The sequence below is a fragment of the Urocitellus parryii genome, chromosome 3 (assembly GCF_045843805.1).
Source record: "Urocitellus parryii isolate mUroPar1 chromosome 3, mUroPar1.hap1, whole genome shotgun sequence".
NCBI lineage: Eukaryota > Metazoa > Chordata > Mammalia > Rodentia > Sciuridae > Urocitellus > Urocitellus parryii.
Window position 1 is genome coordinate 122,857,328 of NC_135533.1, and position 15,794 is coordinate 122,873,121.

General features: G+C 55.9%; 1 protein-coding gene across 2 annotated transcripts in view; it reads right to left on the minus strand.

Annotated features, from left to right (window-relative positions):
* Window positions 1-15,794, minus strand: part of Adgrd1 (adhesion G protein-coupled receptor D1) — a 96,717-nt gene that overhangs the window by 19,157 nt on the left and 61,766 nt on the right. For both annotated transcript variants that reach the window (XM_026408045.2, XM_077796825.1), the window contains 5 exons: window positions 15,205-15,278; window positions 8,483-8,606; window positions 1,856-1,959; window positions 979-1,090; window positions 509-662 (listed from right to left, as the gene is read on the minus strand). In XM_026408045.2, coding sequence (XP_026263830.2) covers window positions 509-662; window positions 979-1,090; window positions 1,856-1,959; window positions 8,483-8,606; window positions 15,205-15,278 — 568 coding nt within the window. The remainder of the gene's footprint in view (window positions 1-508; window positions 663-978; window positions 1,091-1,855; window positions 1,960-8,482; window positions 8,607-15,204; window positions 15,279-15,794) is intronic.

Sequence of the window (15,794 nt, forward strand, 5' to 3'; positions counted from 1 at the left end):
CCCACAAGCTCACGAGTCAGACTAGCCATTCCAGGGGAAGGGGCAGAAATCCTAGGAAGAGGCAGGAGAGGTACAAGTCTGTGGAGGTCAAACAGCAAGGGGTCAGAGAAGGATGTTTGAGAACCAGAAAGGCTCTGAGGTGCACGGAAACACACACACATGGAGCACGGAGCAGTCAAAGTAGCGTCAAGAGGGAAATGCATGCCTGGTACCCCACAGTGGGCACTGAGCCCATACTGTCCCCACACACAGGAGGAGAGAACAGGGCCTGAGCAGGGGGCAGGAAGGGTGAGATGAAAGCAGGAATTCATGAGATGGTCAACAGAAAGGCAAGACGCCCAATGTGGGTTCTCTGTAAGACCAAGCCCCCAGCCACGTCGGGACGTTGGAGTGTTTCGGGAGACATGGGAGCTTTGCCCTGGACCAGCAGGGCTCCTTCCTCCCTGCCACAGAAGGCACCATCACCCAACCTCCCTCCACGTCTGCCCTCGTACCCCGGCCCACCTACCCCAGCCCAGCCCATAGTAGTAGAGGTGCTTGCTGTCCTCCGAGCCGAAGACCTTGACCACCATGCTGTAGAGGTGCAGCCCTTCCACCAGCATCCAGGCGAAGGCGCTCAGGAAGAAGTAGTGCAGGAGTATGGCCAGCACCTGGCAGGGGATCTAGGGGTCGGCGGAGATGGGGAGACCGGGGTGAGGGGTCTGCTGTCGGCCCAGCCTCCGCCTCGGGCAGCTTCTGCTCAGGCGGCCTCATTTTCTTCCTGGGGAGACCAGGCTGCCCTTTCTGATCCTGGGGTTTGTCTGTATCCGCTCAGGGCTGGCCAATCATCACTGAGTCCCTCCAGGCATGGTGGCCTGTCCAGGAGAGGGCCTGGCCTTCCCTCTGCAGAGACCAGCCTTGCCACAGGGGAGATCTGCATGCGCCCCCCAGTGAGGTTGGGGAGGCAGGATGGCCCCAGCATGAGGGCTGCCCACTCACCGTGCCCGGCTCAGCATGGAAGCTGATGAGCAGCAGGACCTGGGCCACCAGGACAGCAAAGGACAGGTTGGCATGGATGTGGTAGCGCTGGTTCCTGATGGTGCTGACAGAGCTGAGGATACAGTGGGGTGTGAGTCCCAGTGCCAGCTCAGACTCTGCCACCCCTCCCCAGGCGGGGCACCTGTTGCTCCCATAGTGGTCTCAATGTCCATTCCCCTGAACGGAGTCTTATAAAGCTCAGCCCAGTGTTGCCCCTCCTTGCTTGGATTGTTCTGGCTCCCGATTGCTCTTAGGTGGGATTCTTGCCCTTCCACAGCCCCAGTGGCCCTGCAGTCTGAGCCCCCGCCTCCAGCCCCAGGGCATTTGTACCTGCTGTTCCCAAGCAGGGCTCTGCATGGTGGCTCAGATGCTTCCTCTCAGACAGAGCTTCCTGACCTCCTGCCCTGAGCAGCTCACCTCATTCTGTCCTGTAGGCTTTCCTCCTCTCTTAACCTCTGACAATACCCACTCAAGTGTATCCCTGTCTGTCTTGGCATAGCCGGGCCCTCAGAGCTGACCACATGCCCAGTGTGGCCTGCTGAGGAACAGGTCATCAGCACGGATGCCATATCTGCCCTTGCCTGGGTCTGAGCTGGGGGTCTTTGCAGGCCTTCCTGTGTGGCTGAAACCTGGGTCCCCACTCCACAGCCCTTCCCTGCACTGCAGATTCAAGGGCACAGGCACTGGGTAAGGGTCATCGGCCCAGGGTGAACTGGGTCCGAGCAGGGCTGGGCTGTCCTGTGGGACTGCAAACGCCAGGAGGAGATGCAGGGGGGCAGGGGAATCGACATGTCTGTGAAGCTGCCCACCTCCCGGAGCTGGGGACAGGGTGACTTACGACAGAGCTGCGAAGGTGACCAGCGTGGCGGCCAGGCAGAGCACCGACAGTGAGCAGCCGACGTAGCTGATGGACGACAGCGCCACCTGGTGGTCGCGTGTAAGCTGCAGGAGCAGAGAGGGGCGTGGGCGCAGGCCAGAGGGCCCAGATCCGGGCCACAGCGCCCACCCGGGCGCCTGCAGTTGCCCCCATGGGCAGTCTTAAGTGGTGCCCCTGGATGCACAGCACCTGGGGTGCTGTGGGCTGCTTGGCTGCCCCCAGATCCCTCAGGTCTCCTCCCCACACCTCCTGCCTAGGCTGGGCTGCCTGCAGAGGGGAAGAGCAGGGTCCAGAGCAGACCGCCAGGGTTCAAGTCCAGCTGGTCTGTGTCCCAGTAGATGCTCTGGAACCAAGCGGGCTGCAGGCCTCTGGCCGTGAAATGAGACTTTGCCGCGCCTGTGTCAGGGCACCAGGGGCTGAAGGGATTTACTTACAGTATGGCTTGGAGGGTGCCTGCTGGGTGGCATGCTGTGACCCTGTGGTGGGTTGGTGCCCACTCTGCACCCCCATCCCACCCCACCCCACCAAGAGTGACAGCCCTTGGCATGGCTGCTCCTTCTGCACTAGCACCCACAGGCCCCAGCACCTGCAGCCTACATGGACTTCACACTCGCCTCCGGGGCGTGTGACACCTTTCAGACATCAGGCAGTGTGTAAATGCAGATGCCACAGGCCACCCCACAGCACAGCCTCAGGACAATGGCTCCCGTCTGGGCCTCAGGGTTGGACACATATTGCCCTGGGCCCCACCTGCTCCTGAGGCTCGAGGCTCAAGGCCAGGCCTGCTGCCTGTTGTCAGAGGCCTGGGTCCTGAAGGCCTTGTGGATGTCTTGTCCAGAGGCCACAGACCACACACCAAGATCCGTCCCTAGGACAGGAGGGGGCCTCCGCCTCCAGCCCCCACCTGTGGCACTGCTGGAGGGCCTAGAAGCTGCTCCCCAGCACTGCTCATGAGGAGGGGCAAAGGCCTCAAAGAGGGAATGCTGTTGGCCAGGGGAGGAAACGCTGCAGGCCCCAAGGCCCAGCCCGGAGGCAGAGGTCAGGAATGGACACGGGGCACAGGGACTGTGGGAGTCAGTAGGACTGGCCACACACCCTACAGTGTGTGATTCACAATGGAGGTGATTTTTCCATGGGGTCAGGAAGCCTGGCCTCCTCTCTGGGTTCAGTCCTTGAGTGCTGCAGGATGCATCTGCAGGGCACCTGCGGGCTGAGCAGGGTCCATTGAGAACTCCCAGCTGGGCAGAGCTGCCTGCCACAGGCCCCAGGCCTGAGTGTGGGGCTGTGTGCCCTGCCTTGGGGCCTCAGCCACCAGCCAAGGGTCTCAGCCACCAGCCACCAACCTCAGCCACCCAGCCAGGGGTCTCAGATGCCAGCAAGGGGCCTCAGCCACCCAGCCAGGGGCCTCAGCCGCCAGCCAGGGGCCTCAGTCACTCAGTCAGGGGTCTCAGCCACCAGCCACCAGCCTCAGCCACCCAGCCAGGGGCCCAGCTGCCAGCCAGGGGCAGGATCCTCCTCTCCCTGCAGGTACATGGGGGTACTTTGTCCTGAGCACCCAAGTCAGGTCCCAGACCTTGAGTTCTTGGGTCCAAGCTGCCTCTGCCCAGGTCTGCCCACAGGCTGACCACTACTAGCTGGGTGCCAGGTCCCTGCCAGGTGGGACAGGCATTGTGGGGATGAGGTCAATGGCCCTTTTCTCACTGGGCCATGGGTGGCTTTGGGGGCAATAGTCACGTCTCTGTTATGGCTCCTGCTGGACTTGCTGCCCTATCCAGGGCTCTGCCCTGCATCTGAGACAGATGGCTCCTCTGTGGCTGGCCCTCATGCCTCACCACCTCATGGAGCTTCAGGTCTTCCTCCCTTTGAAGCAGCTCCTGAATTACTTCTCCACTCTGAGAGGCCACTTCCCCAGTTGCTCCCCTCTGAATTGCATATGGCGCCGCTGAGGGGAGCGTGAGAGGTCCAGGTGGGTAGCAGGGGTGAAGTGGTCAGTCCTGGGTCCCTCGGTGGCCCTGTAGAGAGGCCACTGCCTCTGAGGAGGGCAAGTGGCCTAGGAGGAGTCCCCTCTGGACACCAGCCTGCCCCGCAGCAACCAGGCTGCAGGTGGCTCATTTCCACCTGTCCTCGGATGCCAGTCCACCTCCATCAGAGGACCCAGCCTGGGAGGCTCTCTGCCTGGAGCTGGCAAATGCTCTTGCCATTAAGACCCAGGATGGTCACCAAGCCAGGGCTGCCTGGGTGGGCAGGAGCAGCTCACCAAGAACTGGAGGGGAGAGAAGAGGCATTAGAGGGCAGGCAAGGAATGGGGGTAGGCATGTGCCCGTCAGCCTGGACTGCTCTTTGGCCTTTGTCCACTGATCCTTCCCTCAGCTCCATGCTTAGGGTCCCTGCACAACCAGTGGAAGATGGACCACGAGGGGTGGGGCCAGTGTCCCTGCCAGCCTGGTGTGTCCCTCTGTGGTCCCAGCTCCTGCTGCACGGCCCCACCAACCCCGCCTCATAAGGAAGGCCCCTAAGGAGGCACAGAGGCTGGGGGTCACACGGTGGCTCTCATGGGCACAGCCGGACTATGCCATCAGGACACCTAGACCCGTTTCTAGGAAGCGAGCCGTCCTCACACGGCGCCACCCTCTGTCAAAGGACGAAGCAGGGCTCGGGGCTTAGGGCCTCGAGTGGAAAAGCCCAGCTTCTTCAGAGGCTGTTTGGGAGGGAGACAGGCAGGTGGTCACCCGAGGCTGTCCTCAGGCTCGGAGCTGCCTGTTGCCCGACTGCCTCCCACACCTATCCTTACAGAACACAACAGGCTCCCCTCTCCTCATGCCCTGGTTTCCCCTGCACCCCAGGGCAAGCCCCAGGTCCCTGCAGGCCCTCACTCCTGACAGGGTGGGGGCTGGCGGCCGCCCAGGGGTGGCCCCACTGCTGCTGTCTGGCTTCCAAGACGAGGCAGGTTCCTGATGCCCACAAAGCACAGGGGTCACTCGTGCCACCACAGCCCCTCCAGCCCTCAGGCCTCCAGCTCTGAGCTGCCCACCCTGTAGACACCTAGCCCTTGGCCTGCTGTGGGCCCTCTAAGATGGGGATGCTCCAACCCAGCCTGGCCTGTCTCCACACCTGGCTACCAAGCCCCCCAAGGTGAGATCCTGATTCTGAGGGCAGCCTCTTCCCGAGATGGGATCCCCAAGATGAGGTCACCCCTGGAGGCTTCCCTCTGCAGAAGCTCAAGCCCCGCCCCCCCACAGCTCCAGGGCAGACTCTTGTTCCTGAAGGTTCTAGAATAAACCAAGCCATGGCTGTCTTTCCCCCAATAGTAGTAGCCTAAGCCTGGCAAGAGGGCTAGTTTGGAGCCATCCAGGTTGGGAGATGGGTGCTTGAGGCTCGGCACTCAGCCTTGGTGGTGCCTACTTCTCCCCAAAGAGGGTCTTGCCACACTACAGATGGGGAGGCGCGGCTCAGCAGGACCCTGCCAGGGCCACTCAGCACGTACTGGGTGCGGGGAGCCCGCATCTCTGGCTACCAGTGGAGGGGACTGCTGCTGCCCCAGCCCTAGAAAAGACAGACCTAGCACAGAGTCATTCACAGGGAGTCCTGACACAGGCCAAGGAGACCCTGCAGGATAGGAAGCTGTTTCCTCAGAGCCATGGCATATTGTGTCTGCCCTGGAGAATCGCAGCACAGCCCTGCCCAGCTCTGCCCCTGGGACATTGTGGCTCACACAGCGGCTCCCCAGCCCCAGTGCCACCTTGTAATGGGGCACATGCCCAGGTCACGGTGCCCACCCTGCCGACTGAGCCCTTGCAGTCAGCACCTACTTGGGTGCCGCTGAGCATAGCTCCACCAACCCACCCAGGGTGTGGACGGGCCCTGACTGGAAGGCTCCTGTGGAGCTGTGCCACCCAGTGCCCCAGCTGCCCTTCCGCTCCCACCCGCGGGCAGATTTAGAAATGCCAAGAAAAGCCTGGAGTTTGCTTGAGGACACGGATCCCTGAGTCAGAGACCACAAACTCAGGCTTCCAGAGAGGCTCTGGATAAAATCCCACTGCAAAAGGAAGCTTTGTCTCCTGCTCAACACCAGCCCCCTGCGTGGGCCAGCACATCCCCCAGAGGGAAGCCAGCGTGTCACTGTCTCCAACAAGCTGGGTGCAATGGGGCTGCTGCATCTAGGGGACAGAGCCCGGTGCTGGGAGCCCACTGCAGCCTGCGGGGACTGTGGCTAGGCAGCTCCAGCTGATCCAGTCGGGAGTGAAAGCTCAGTGCACCCAGGCCTTCTGCCTTTTAAAACCAGGAATCCAGACCTCTAGACAGTATATCTGGGTTTAAACATTTTAAATGGGGACTAAAGGAAACCTGTCCACTGGCCAAAGTCGGCCTGTGTACCACGGTGAGACTGTCCTGGTGAGGCACACTTCCCGTGGTTGCCCCTGGGGGGCTTGTTGGAACGGCTTTCCCAGGTGACGCTGTGCTAGCCCAGGGCCCTTGCACATCCATCCCCGGGGCACAGAGCAGCTGCCTGTGCCCACATGGTTCCTGAAGAACCTGGGGAGGAACCAAGGATGAGGCACTGGGCATTGGCTTCTGCCAGCTCAGAGGTGGGCCCACACAACCTGGGGAGCACACAGGGCTGATGCAGATGGAGCTGTGGTTCCCTGAGCTGGGTGCAGTGGCTTCAGGGGTCAGCGCCAGCCCTGAGCCTCCTGGTCGCTCTCTCTTCTGCCTACATATTCCTCCTCTAAGTCAACTGCAGCACCTGCTCTCAACCAAAGCAGTGGGTGGTGCACCCCCCAGGCCCTGGTGGGGCCAGCCCACAGCAGCAGCCACAGCATAGGGGGTCAGTCCCTAATGGCCTCTCTCAGGACAGTGTAAACCCAGCTCCACCTGCCTGCCTGTGCCCAGCAGCTGTGGTGCGTATGGTCAGCTCTGCAGGCCCTGCCATCCTGTGGGGGAGTTCCAGTCCCTCCTGGTGGTGCTGACTAACACATGCCTGGCTCACACAACAGCTGGCACAGGTGATGTGAGCCAGGTTCTCAGGAAGGAACAGTGGACACCACCCATTCTTGAAACCACCACACCTGGAGGCTGACTTTGGGGACACCTTGCAGAGCTGGGGATTTGCTCCTCAGGGGCTTTCATGGGCTCCCCACAGACACACCAGAGCTCAGGTCCCAAGTCTGCCCCTGCACCGCCAGCCCTGTGCCCACAGCCCCTGTCCTGTGCTAACTGCCACATGCGGCCTCATTCAGCAGGATACAATGTCATACATGTGACACACACAGAAACACACCAAACACAGGGAGCTCCCTGGGAAACCATGCTGGCGTCTCCCTGGTACAGCAGCCTGGGCACCAGTCCTAGCCCCAGCCCACCTGTCTAAGGTACCACTCAGGTGAGCCAACTGTCTGCCAGGGTTGGAAAGGGGCTGCGGGGAGACCGAGGAGGGGCCTGGGAGAGGGAGGCGGTGAGATGGGACATGAGCTCCTGGGGACAGAACCTGGGCCATGAACCCAAAGCCAGCAGGGTGAGCTGGGGGCACAGAGGAAGACGTGGGCTCAGCTCAGAGGAGGTAGGGCCGCTGATGCCGGTGTGTGGTTCTGGGGCGTGCCGCAGGCTTGGGATGTGATCATGACATCTGCCTTCATTTCTTTAACATTCATGGGTATGTTCTTTTTTAGCAGAGATAATTTTAAACCATTTTCAAATCAACCTTTCCTGGCAATGAATAGATGGATTTGCTCCCACGGAGACACCCACAGACTCAATCTGCTGTCACTGATCTTGAGAGGTGGTAGATCCACAATCCCAAGGGCGCTGGGTTGCCAGGCTGCTGGCTTGAGCACCGAGCCCCCCCTCCCTCTCACGGCACCACAGGTCAGGCCCTGCTGGACATGCCCTCTCCCACCCGTGCCACCCAGCTGACCCTCCCAGCTGCAGAGAAGGCACAGTCTTCTCAGTCCTCGATGTGGAGGACCTGGAGGAGACGGCTCTGCCCTCAGGGCTGGAGGACTTGGGAAGTCCCCAGACCCTCCCCCTGTGATGGCCAACATGATGGCTTCTCGTTAGGGGCCACAGGACCAAAGGGAGAACAGGTACTTGATGCAGTGCCCACCACAGGCTGAGCCTCTCGTGGCCTGCGTGACACTGGTTTCCCAGCAGATGTTCCGCCAGTGCCTCCCAGCAGCCAGTGACCCCAGCACCCTCTAGCAGGACTGACACTCAGAAAGGTTCCCGGAAGGCAAGGCCTGCTGGCAGAACACCCGCCCGCTGGTTGTCTGCAGCTCCTTGTGAGCTGGGGCTCATGTCCTTGTCCCTGGCACATCTCCCTGGAGGCAGCCCCTAGGCTCCTACTCCAGGTTCCTACTCCATGACCTGTCTCTCCATGTCCCTTCAGTTCCCCTGACACAGTGGATCCTCCACCTACTGGGGTCAGATGTTCCCCAGCTCAGCCTGAAAATGTGGTAGCAGTAGGTGCGCCGTTTCCCAGGACATGAACCTCATAAGGCTGGCCCGTTCGCAGGGCGCCCCCTGCAAGACCTGGGACCCCCAGGAAGGAGGCCCTGTGTCTGCGTGATGCCCGGTTCCCGAGCCAGTCCTTACCTCCAGAGGAACCACCTGCATGAGGATGGCGAAGTTGGTGAGGTGCGTGCAGCGGCAGACCGAGTAGCTGAGGTTCCCCTCCGTGCGCGCGCAGCCCTGGCTTGACCAGACACCTCCACCGGAGCTGAGGACACAGCAGCCATGGTCAGCAGAGGCAGCACTGATTCCAGAGGGCAGCAGCTCTCCGCACACAGGCCTGTGGCCCTGTGGGCTTGCTCTACCCCCGCCCCCAGAATGTAAAACACAAAGCCTGCGGCAGTGGCCTCTCAGGGTCAGGCCACAGGGCTGGGGGCGCTGGGCTGCTGAGGCCACAGCGAGCAGGTCACAGGGAGCACGGGCCTCTCTGGGGACAGGAGGGTAGAGCTGTGTCAGCACTGTCCTTCTGCACAGTGCTCGACCACGTCCAGGGCAAAATGAAGTATCACAGCCCACTGTCCAAACCCGGGAGGTGGCTGAACTGTCAACAGAGGGCACACACCCAGGGTCATCTGCCAGTCAGGATGACACTACCAACACGCACAGGAACTGAAGTGTGGACCTGGGGAAATGGATACCAGGGCATCCCTGGGGATGGACCGCTGCGGCAGTGAGAAGGAGCACCCAGCCTGTGGCTCACAGCAGGAACCGCGAGACAGGCGCACGGACAGCGGAAGCCAACAGTGTCAGACACTCCACGGACGTGGATTAGACCCACAGAGAGACAACAGAGGGCACTCAGAACCCCATGGTGGTCCAGAACGAGAGGTGAGGGCCAAGTAGGACGTTTGCGCCTTTGTGATGCTTTAGCATTGAATACTGTGCTCATATCAGAAGATCGTAGACAAAAACCACTTCAAACAAACACGCTCCCACATCAGCTGGCTCCTTCTCAGGGGACAGCATTGGTGACCTGATTTTCTCATCTGCACTTCTGTTTTCAGATTCCAAATAGGACTCTGAAGTGGTTCTCTTGGTAGATGTGAGCTCGGTAACCAGAAAAGACCAACCTGCAGCCAGAGGCAGAGGGCTCCAGCCTGGCTATGTCCCACTTAGCTGCAACCGCAGTGCCACCATGGCTGCAGCAGGGTGCGTGGCCAGCGGGAGCCGTCCCCACCTCCCTGCCATGTCCCCATACGAGACACACACCAGTAGCACTGCTATTTCCCAAGGAAGACTGTGAGCACTGAAATTGTGACCCCATGTGGGTGGGACCTGAGAGGATGGGAAAGGGCATTCGAGGTGGCTCAGGGGTGACACTGAGGCTGGCGAGCGAGAGGCAGGGACAGCAGCTTCTACCACGGCTTTCATGATTAATGAGCTGTCCTCCCGTGGAGGTGGGAGCCAAACTCCATTGGGAACAAGGGACAGAAGAGGGCCCTGCAGCCCTCCCATCACTCCCTGGGCCTGATTTTCCTGGGACCCTTGTGTTCTGCACAGGGCCTCTGTCTACGGAAAATGTGAGGTGGCCCCTCAATCGGACCAGAGCAGGTGGAAAGACGTGGCTTCGAGGTGAATAAGGGCCCTCTGCTCAGGTGAAGGGAAGGAGACCACAAAGCTGCACCCCCCGAATGGAGCCACGAAGGTGTGACCCTGCCCAAGGTCCCGTATCTGGGGAGTGAGGACCCACTCCCAGGGGAGGTGGTGGGGACAGGAAGGCAGCTCCGACTGTATAGAAATAAATCTGCCAGGGAAGCCAGCCAAGCAATACCGGATCACATTAAAAACGTGCCTAGGCCTACAGCCCAGGAAGGTTGCGTCCACGCACAAAAATGCTCACTCAGGTCCATAAATAAGATGTGACACATATAAATACAATAGGAGAAATATGTGCCCATTGGGGCAGGCTGCAAAACCAAGATGAGGTGGAGCGTTGTGAGAAATGTCAGGCTAAACAATACCGATGTGTCCTATGAACACAACATAAACCACACATCAGTTACCGAAAGCACACACGAAAACTTCCCCCCGTTGTAACCACTGCAGGGAGAGGAGATCAGGATCAGAGGGAAGGTCAAAGGGGACTTTGCTTTTTTAAAATAATGCTTCACTTTTTTAAGGAATAATGTATTACTTGTAAATTTCTTAGGGTACATAAAAAAAGTAGCTCAGAATTCTAAGCCCAGCGAAAAATATCTTTCAAAAATAAAAGAGAATTCTTTCCCAGACAATAATACCCAAATTTACTTCCAGAAGCCTTGCATTACAAGACAGGCTAAGGGAACGCGCCAGGAGCCAGAAGCCTGGGTCTGCACCAGGAAATACAGCAGCTGGAATAAATGAAGGCCTACGTGCCATTACCATGGTCTTATCTTTAATTGCTCTGCAAGGTTACTGATGGTCTGGGGTGAAAATAACAACAATGGCTGTGTGCATTCGTGTCACTTATAAAGATCCAACTGAGGGCAAGGCACAGGGCCCTGTAGGAGGAACTGAGAAGCCATTACAGTATCTTAGAAGACATCTGAAGGCTACAGCATGGATTGAAGGTAGACACGGGTGCATGAAACCCACAAACTGTAAGCTCAGCCTCTACCAAAGAATTAAAAGGAGGTATAAAACCAAGTGCACAGAGGAAGTCAAAAGGCACCCTACAAGAGCCCCAATCCAAATAAAGTCAGAGAGAGAGAAAAGGAGAACAAAGAAGAGATGGCAAAATTAGACAGCACCCAGCAAAGTGGGGATTTTACTTCAACCACATAAATAGTCATATTAAATATAAATTGTGTAAATACTCCAATTAAAACAGCAAAGTTAAGATTGGATTAAAAAGCAAGGCCCAGTCATATGCAATCTAAATACCCCACTTTAAGTGTGAATATATAAATAGGATGAAAGTAAAAGGACAAATATGATAGATACGTGATACAGCACCTATAGAACAGCTATGTGATATAGCACCTATAGAACAGACACGTGATTCAGCATCTATAGAAAAGACATGTGATTCAGCACCTGTAGAACAGACAGGTGATACAGCACCTGTAGAATACTAATCAAAAAAGCCAGAGTAGCTGTGTATAGATGGAACTAAGTAGCCCCCAGAGTAGCACATGTCCTAGGAGGGAGGAGGACACCGGGGTTGGGATGGGGCTCGGGGCAGAGCACTTGCCCAGCATGGGAGAGGTCCTGGGTCCATCCCCAGAATAAGAGCATTACATAATGATAGCAGGTCAGTTTTCCATGAAGTAACAATACTAAATGTATGTGTTCCTACCAACAGCGCTTCAAAAGATAATAAAGGAAAATTCATACATCAGGGATAAATGATAGCTTGAGCAGACAGCCGGAGAGTCACACGCCTCTTTCACTCTCCTCCAGTCCCTCCTGGGACAAGAGACCAAAGCCAGGGTGCTCAAGAATCTTAGATAACGCTGTATGGATCTGCAGGTAACCTGGGCTCATCCTCCTGAATACTTCAACAGTCTCTAGGTTACTCATGGAATCTTACATGTAAATGCTACGTGAATTATTATTACATTGTATATGAATTACTATTACATTGTATTGTTCAGGCAATAATAACAAGGAAAAATCTGCACAAGTTTGATACAAATGCAATTTCTTTTTCCAAATATATTTGGTTCATGGTGAGTTGGTTGTGCAGATCCAGACCTTGGGCACAGAGGGCCAACTGTAACTGACAGAGAGAATTGGCAGAAAGGCAATAAGGGTGCAGAAGAACTGGGTGCAACTGTCAATCAACTTTGGTCTAACTAACATTTACGGACTGTTCAACCCAGAAAAGTATTTGATATATTTGGTATATAAAAGTTCATGGTAGGGCTGGGGATGTGGCTCAAGCGGTAGCGCGCCCGTCTAGCATGCGTGCGGCCCGGGTTCGATCCTCAGCACCACATACCAACAAAGATGTTGTGTAAGCCGAGAACTAAAAAATAAATATTAAAAAATTCTCTAAAAAAAAAAAATTTAAAAAAAATAAATAAAAAATAAAAATAAAAGTTCATGGTATATTCACCAAGATTCAACAGATTATGGTCATATAAAGCTTTTTATCAAAAAAAAAATTTTTAGTTGTAGGTGGACACAAACCCTTTTTTAAAAATTTTATTTTAATGTGGTGCTGAGGATCAAACCCAGTGTCTCACGAATACTAGGCTAGTGCTCTTCCTCTGAGCCACAACCCCAACCCCATATAACAGCTTTTAACAAATTTTAAAAGTTGAAGGCACAGAAAATAAATGATTAAAAGTAAAAAATCAGTAGCAGAAAGGTAATTGGAAAATGCCCAACTATTTGGAAATCAAGCAACACATTTCAGAATAATTCGTAGGTAGAAGAGTAAGTCACAGGAAAATTTCAAAATATTTTAAATTCAATAAAAAATAAAAACAACATGTCAAAATCCGTGGGCTGCAGATAAATGAGTGCTTCCAGAAGAATTTACAGCATTCCATGTTTCTACCAGAAAATAATAAAGATCTCGTGTCATTTATCTAAATCTTCGTGTTTATAAATTTTAAAATGAAAAGCAAAGTACCTAGAGGTAAATTCCTTCTCTGGAAGTAGGTTAAAGAGAATAAATCAATGCAATGGACAACAGAAGCCTAATGGAGGGAAAAAAATCAATAGACTTGATAAGCCTCTGGAAAGAGTGGATAAGACAAAAGAAGACAGGGGTTGAGAAGTAAGAATGAGGTTGCGGCCTCAGGACCACAGCCAGGCACAGGTCCACCGAGGACGCTACCACCAACACTGGGCCCCCGATCCAACCGCTCGGATGAAACGGACGAAGCCTTCCAAAGAGCACTAACTGCCAAAATGCATTTAAAAAGAAACAGATGGCCTAAAGAGTTCTGTATCCATAAAATAAATTGAACATATAGTTAAAACCCTGTCAGCAATGAAAACGAGGCCTCCATGACGGCACTGATGAATTCTACCAAAACATCAATGAAAGAAATGTGACTTCTACACAGTCTTCCAAAGTGTACCTCTTGCAAAGACCGGACTGCTTCTCTACCAAAGCCAAAGGCGTTTTCCAAAAGAAACTGCAGACCAATTTCCTTCACGAACATAGACAGAAAAGTCATCAATTATTCCAGCAAATTAGATTCAGCAACATACAAAAATGACAGCACATCACAACCCCATGGTTCCAAGAATGCAACCTGGTAAGACATTCCGTGTCACCCCTAATCCCCCCAATGGGGAGACAACCAGGCGTTCCCCAGCTGAGAGCAGACCATGAGGTGCGGGACACTCCTCCTCGAGCAGAGTCCAGGCCACGGCAGGACACGGCCAACTGGACGTCGGCACGCGAGCCACACTGCGTCCACACAGGGAGCCAGCCTTGGAGGCTGCCTGCACTCAGCCCCCCATGTGGCATCTTTCAGAGACACAACCACGGGGACAGAGGACAAGCCGGGGTCACCAGGACTGGAGGATGACGTGGGGACCTCTGAGGAGGATGGCCTTGCTCTGTGTCTTGGCTATGGTCCTGGCACAGCTGCATCCATTTGTCAAAACAGACAGAACTGGACATGGAGAGGCGCATGTTCTTCTGAACGTCTGTCCCATGGTGACAGATAACAATTGCCAAGAGGAACAGGAAGGACACTGCGCTGCGCTCACAGTGGCTGCTCTCAGGCGTCATCCCCTGCACCGTGGGGTCTGCCCCACACCATCTTGATTTGTGAGTTCTTCAGTGGACAGACACGTGGGTGGACTCCACTTGGTGGCCACTGTGAACAGTGCTGCGGTGAACTTGGGGGTGCAGACACCCCGCTGATGTGCGGACCTGGCTCCCTCTGCCTCTCTGCAGGGTGAACATTGCTGGATCACACCGCAGTTCTGGTTCTGATTTTCTGAGGACGCGCCAGGCTGATCTCCACGACTGTAGGAATTTACATTCTTGGAGATGGTGTGTGCTCCGCCTGGCCACATCCTCCCTGGGGCTATCTTCTGTGCCACCTTTTGTGCCTTGGATAACAGCTGTGCTTGCTGGAGGGCAGCGGCTGGGGCTGGCACCTCCCTGACAGTTAGTGATGGGGAGCATTTTTCATACACCTGTTGGCCGTCTGTATCTCTTCCTTTGGCAAATGTCTGTTTAAGTCTGTTGCCCCCCTTTTTAAAAATTTTTTTTAGTCGTAGTTGGACACAATACCTTTATTTTATTTATTTTTATGTGGTGCCGAGGATCAAACCCGGTCCCTCCCACGAGCTGAGCAAGCGCTCTGCCACTGAGCCACAGCCCAGGCCCCTGTCGCCCATTTTTTAATCAAGTTGTTTGTTTGCTTTTTGTTTCAGTTCCTACAGTAAAACCAAAACCCTGGAATTCCAACATCATCCAGTGAAGAGCTGCATCCCCATGCCCCTCTCCCTGGCTTCTCTGTTAACTCTCCCTGGGAGGGGGACAGTGAGGTGTCAGGAGGAATGCTTCCTCCGTCTGACCCCACGGCACCTCTGATTAACTGGTTTGCTGTGGGTTTTAAGAGACTGTCCTGGTGAATCCACACACAGGAAGACCTGTCCCAGGGGTCCCAGGGGCCACGGTGCCCTGCACCTCTCTGGGTCTTGCCCAGGTCTTGAGTGCTTCCAGTGTGTGCCATCCTGCAGCTGTGTTGGCTCCAGACCCGTGCCCTGGAGGGCCGGCCTGCCTGGCACCATGCCCCGACCAGGCTCCCCCCGCCCCGCCCTCTCCCTGGCATCCTCCTCCCCCATCCTCCCCCTGGTGCTCTCTCCCCCTCCCCCTGGCACCCTCCCCTGTGCCCCTGAGACAGTACCTGAAGTTCAGGAAGGCACAGTACAGGAAGACGCGGTTGCTGGCATTGGTGGCATCAATGTGCTGCTTATGAGTCTGAAATGAAGGAAAAGGGACATGCATATGACGTGGGGGCAGAGGAGTGAGCCCCACAACCAAGCTCTAGGGCGAGGCAGAGCTCAGCCACTGACTCTCCACCTGCTGCCCTGAGGTGGTGAGAGTGGCCAGGTGCCCGACCCGTCCCACGCCACCCTCTGCCCACACCAGCCCAAGCTGCAGTTTCCCTGGGCAGGCTGGGACCTCTCTGGTCTGCTCTTCCCAGAGTCCGCCTCGCCTCCACGCCAGGCCTCAAGCAAGCAATGCCACTCATTTCCTGTGCCCACTCCTCTAATTTCCTCTTCACAGTAGTGGTCCCATGTGATACATTACAGTCACCCATTTAGTTGTTGTCCCCCCAGCATGCGCGTGGGATGGGAACAGAGCCCCTGTCTGTTCTCACTCTCTGCCCATGAGCTGGAGAGCCTGGCATACAGCAGGCGCCTACTAAACATTTACTGGGTGAATGGATAAAGGAAGAAGTGGCCAGAGGGATGGGACCCCTTGTTCTGGGGT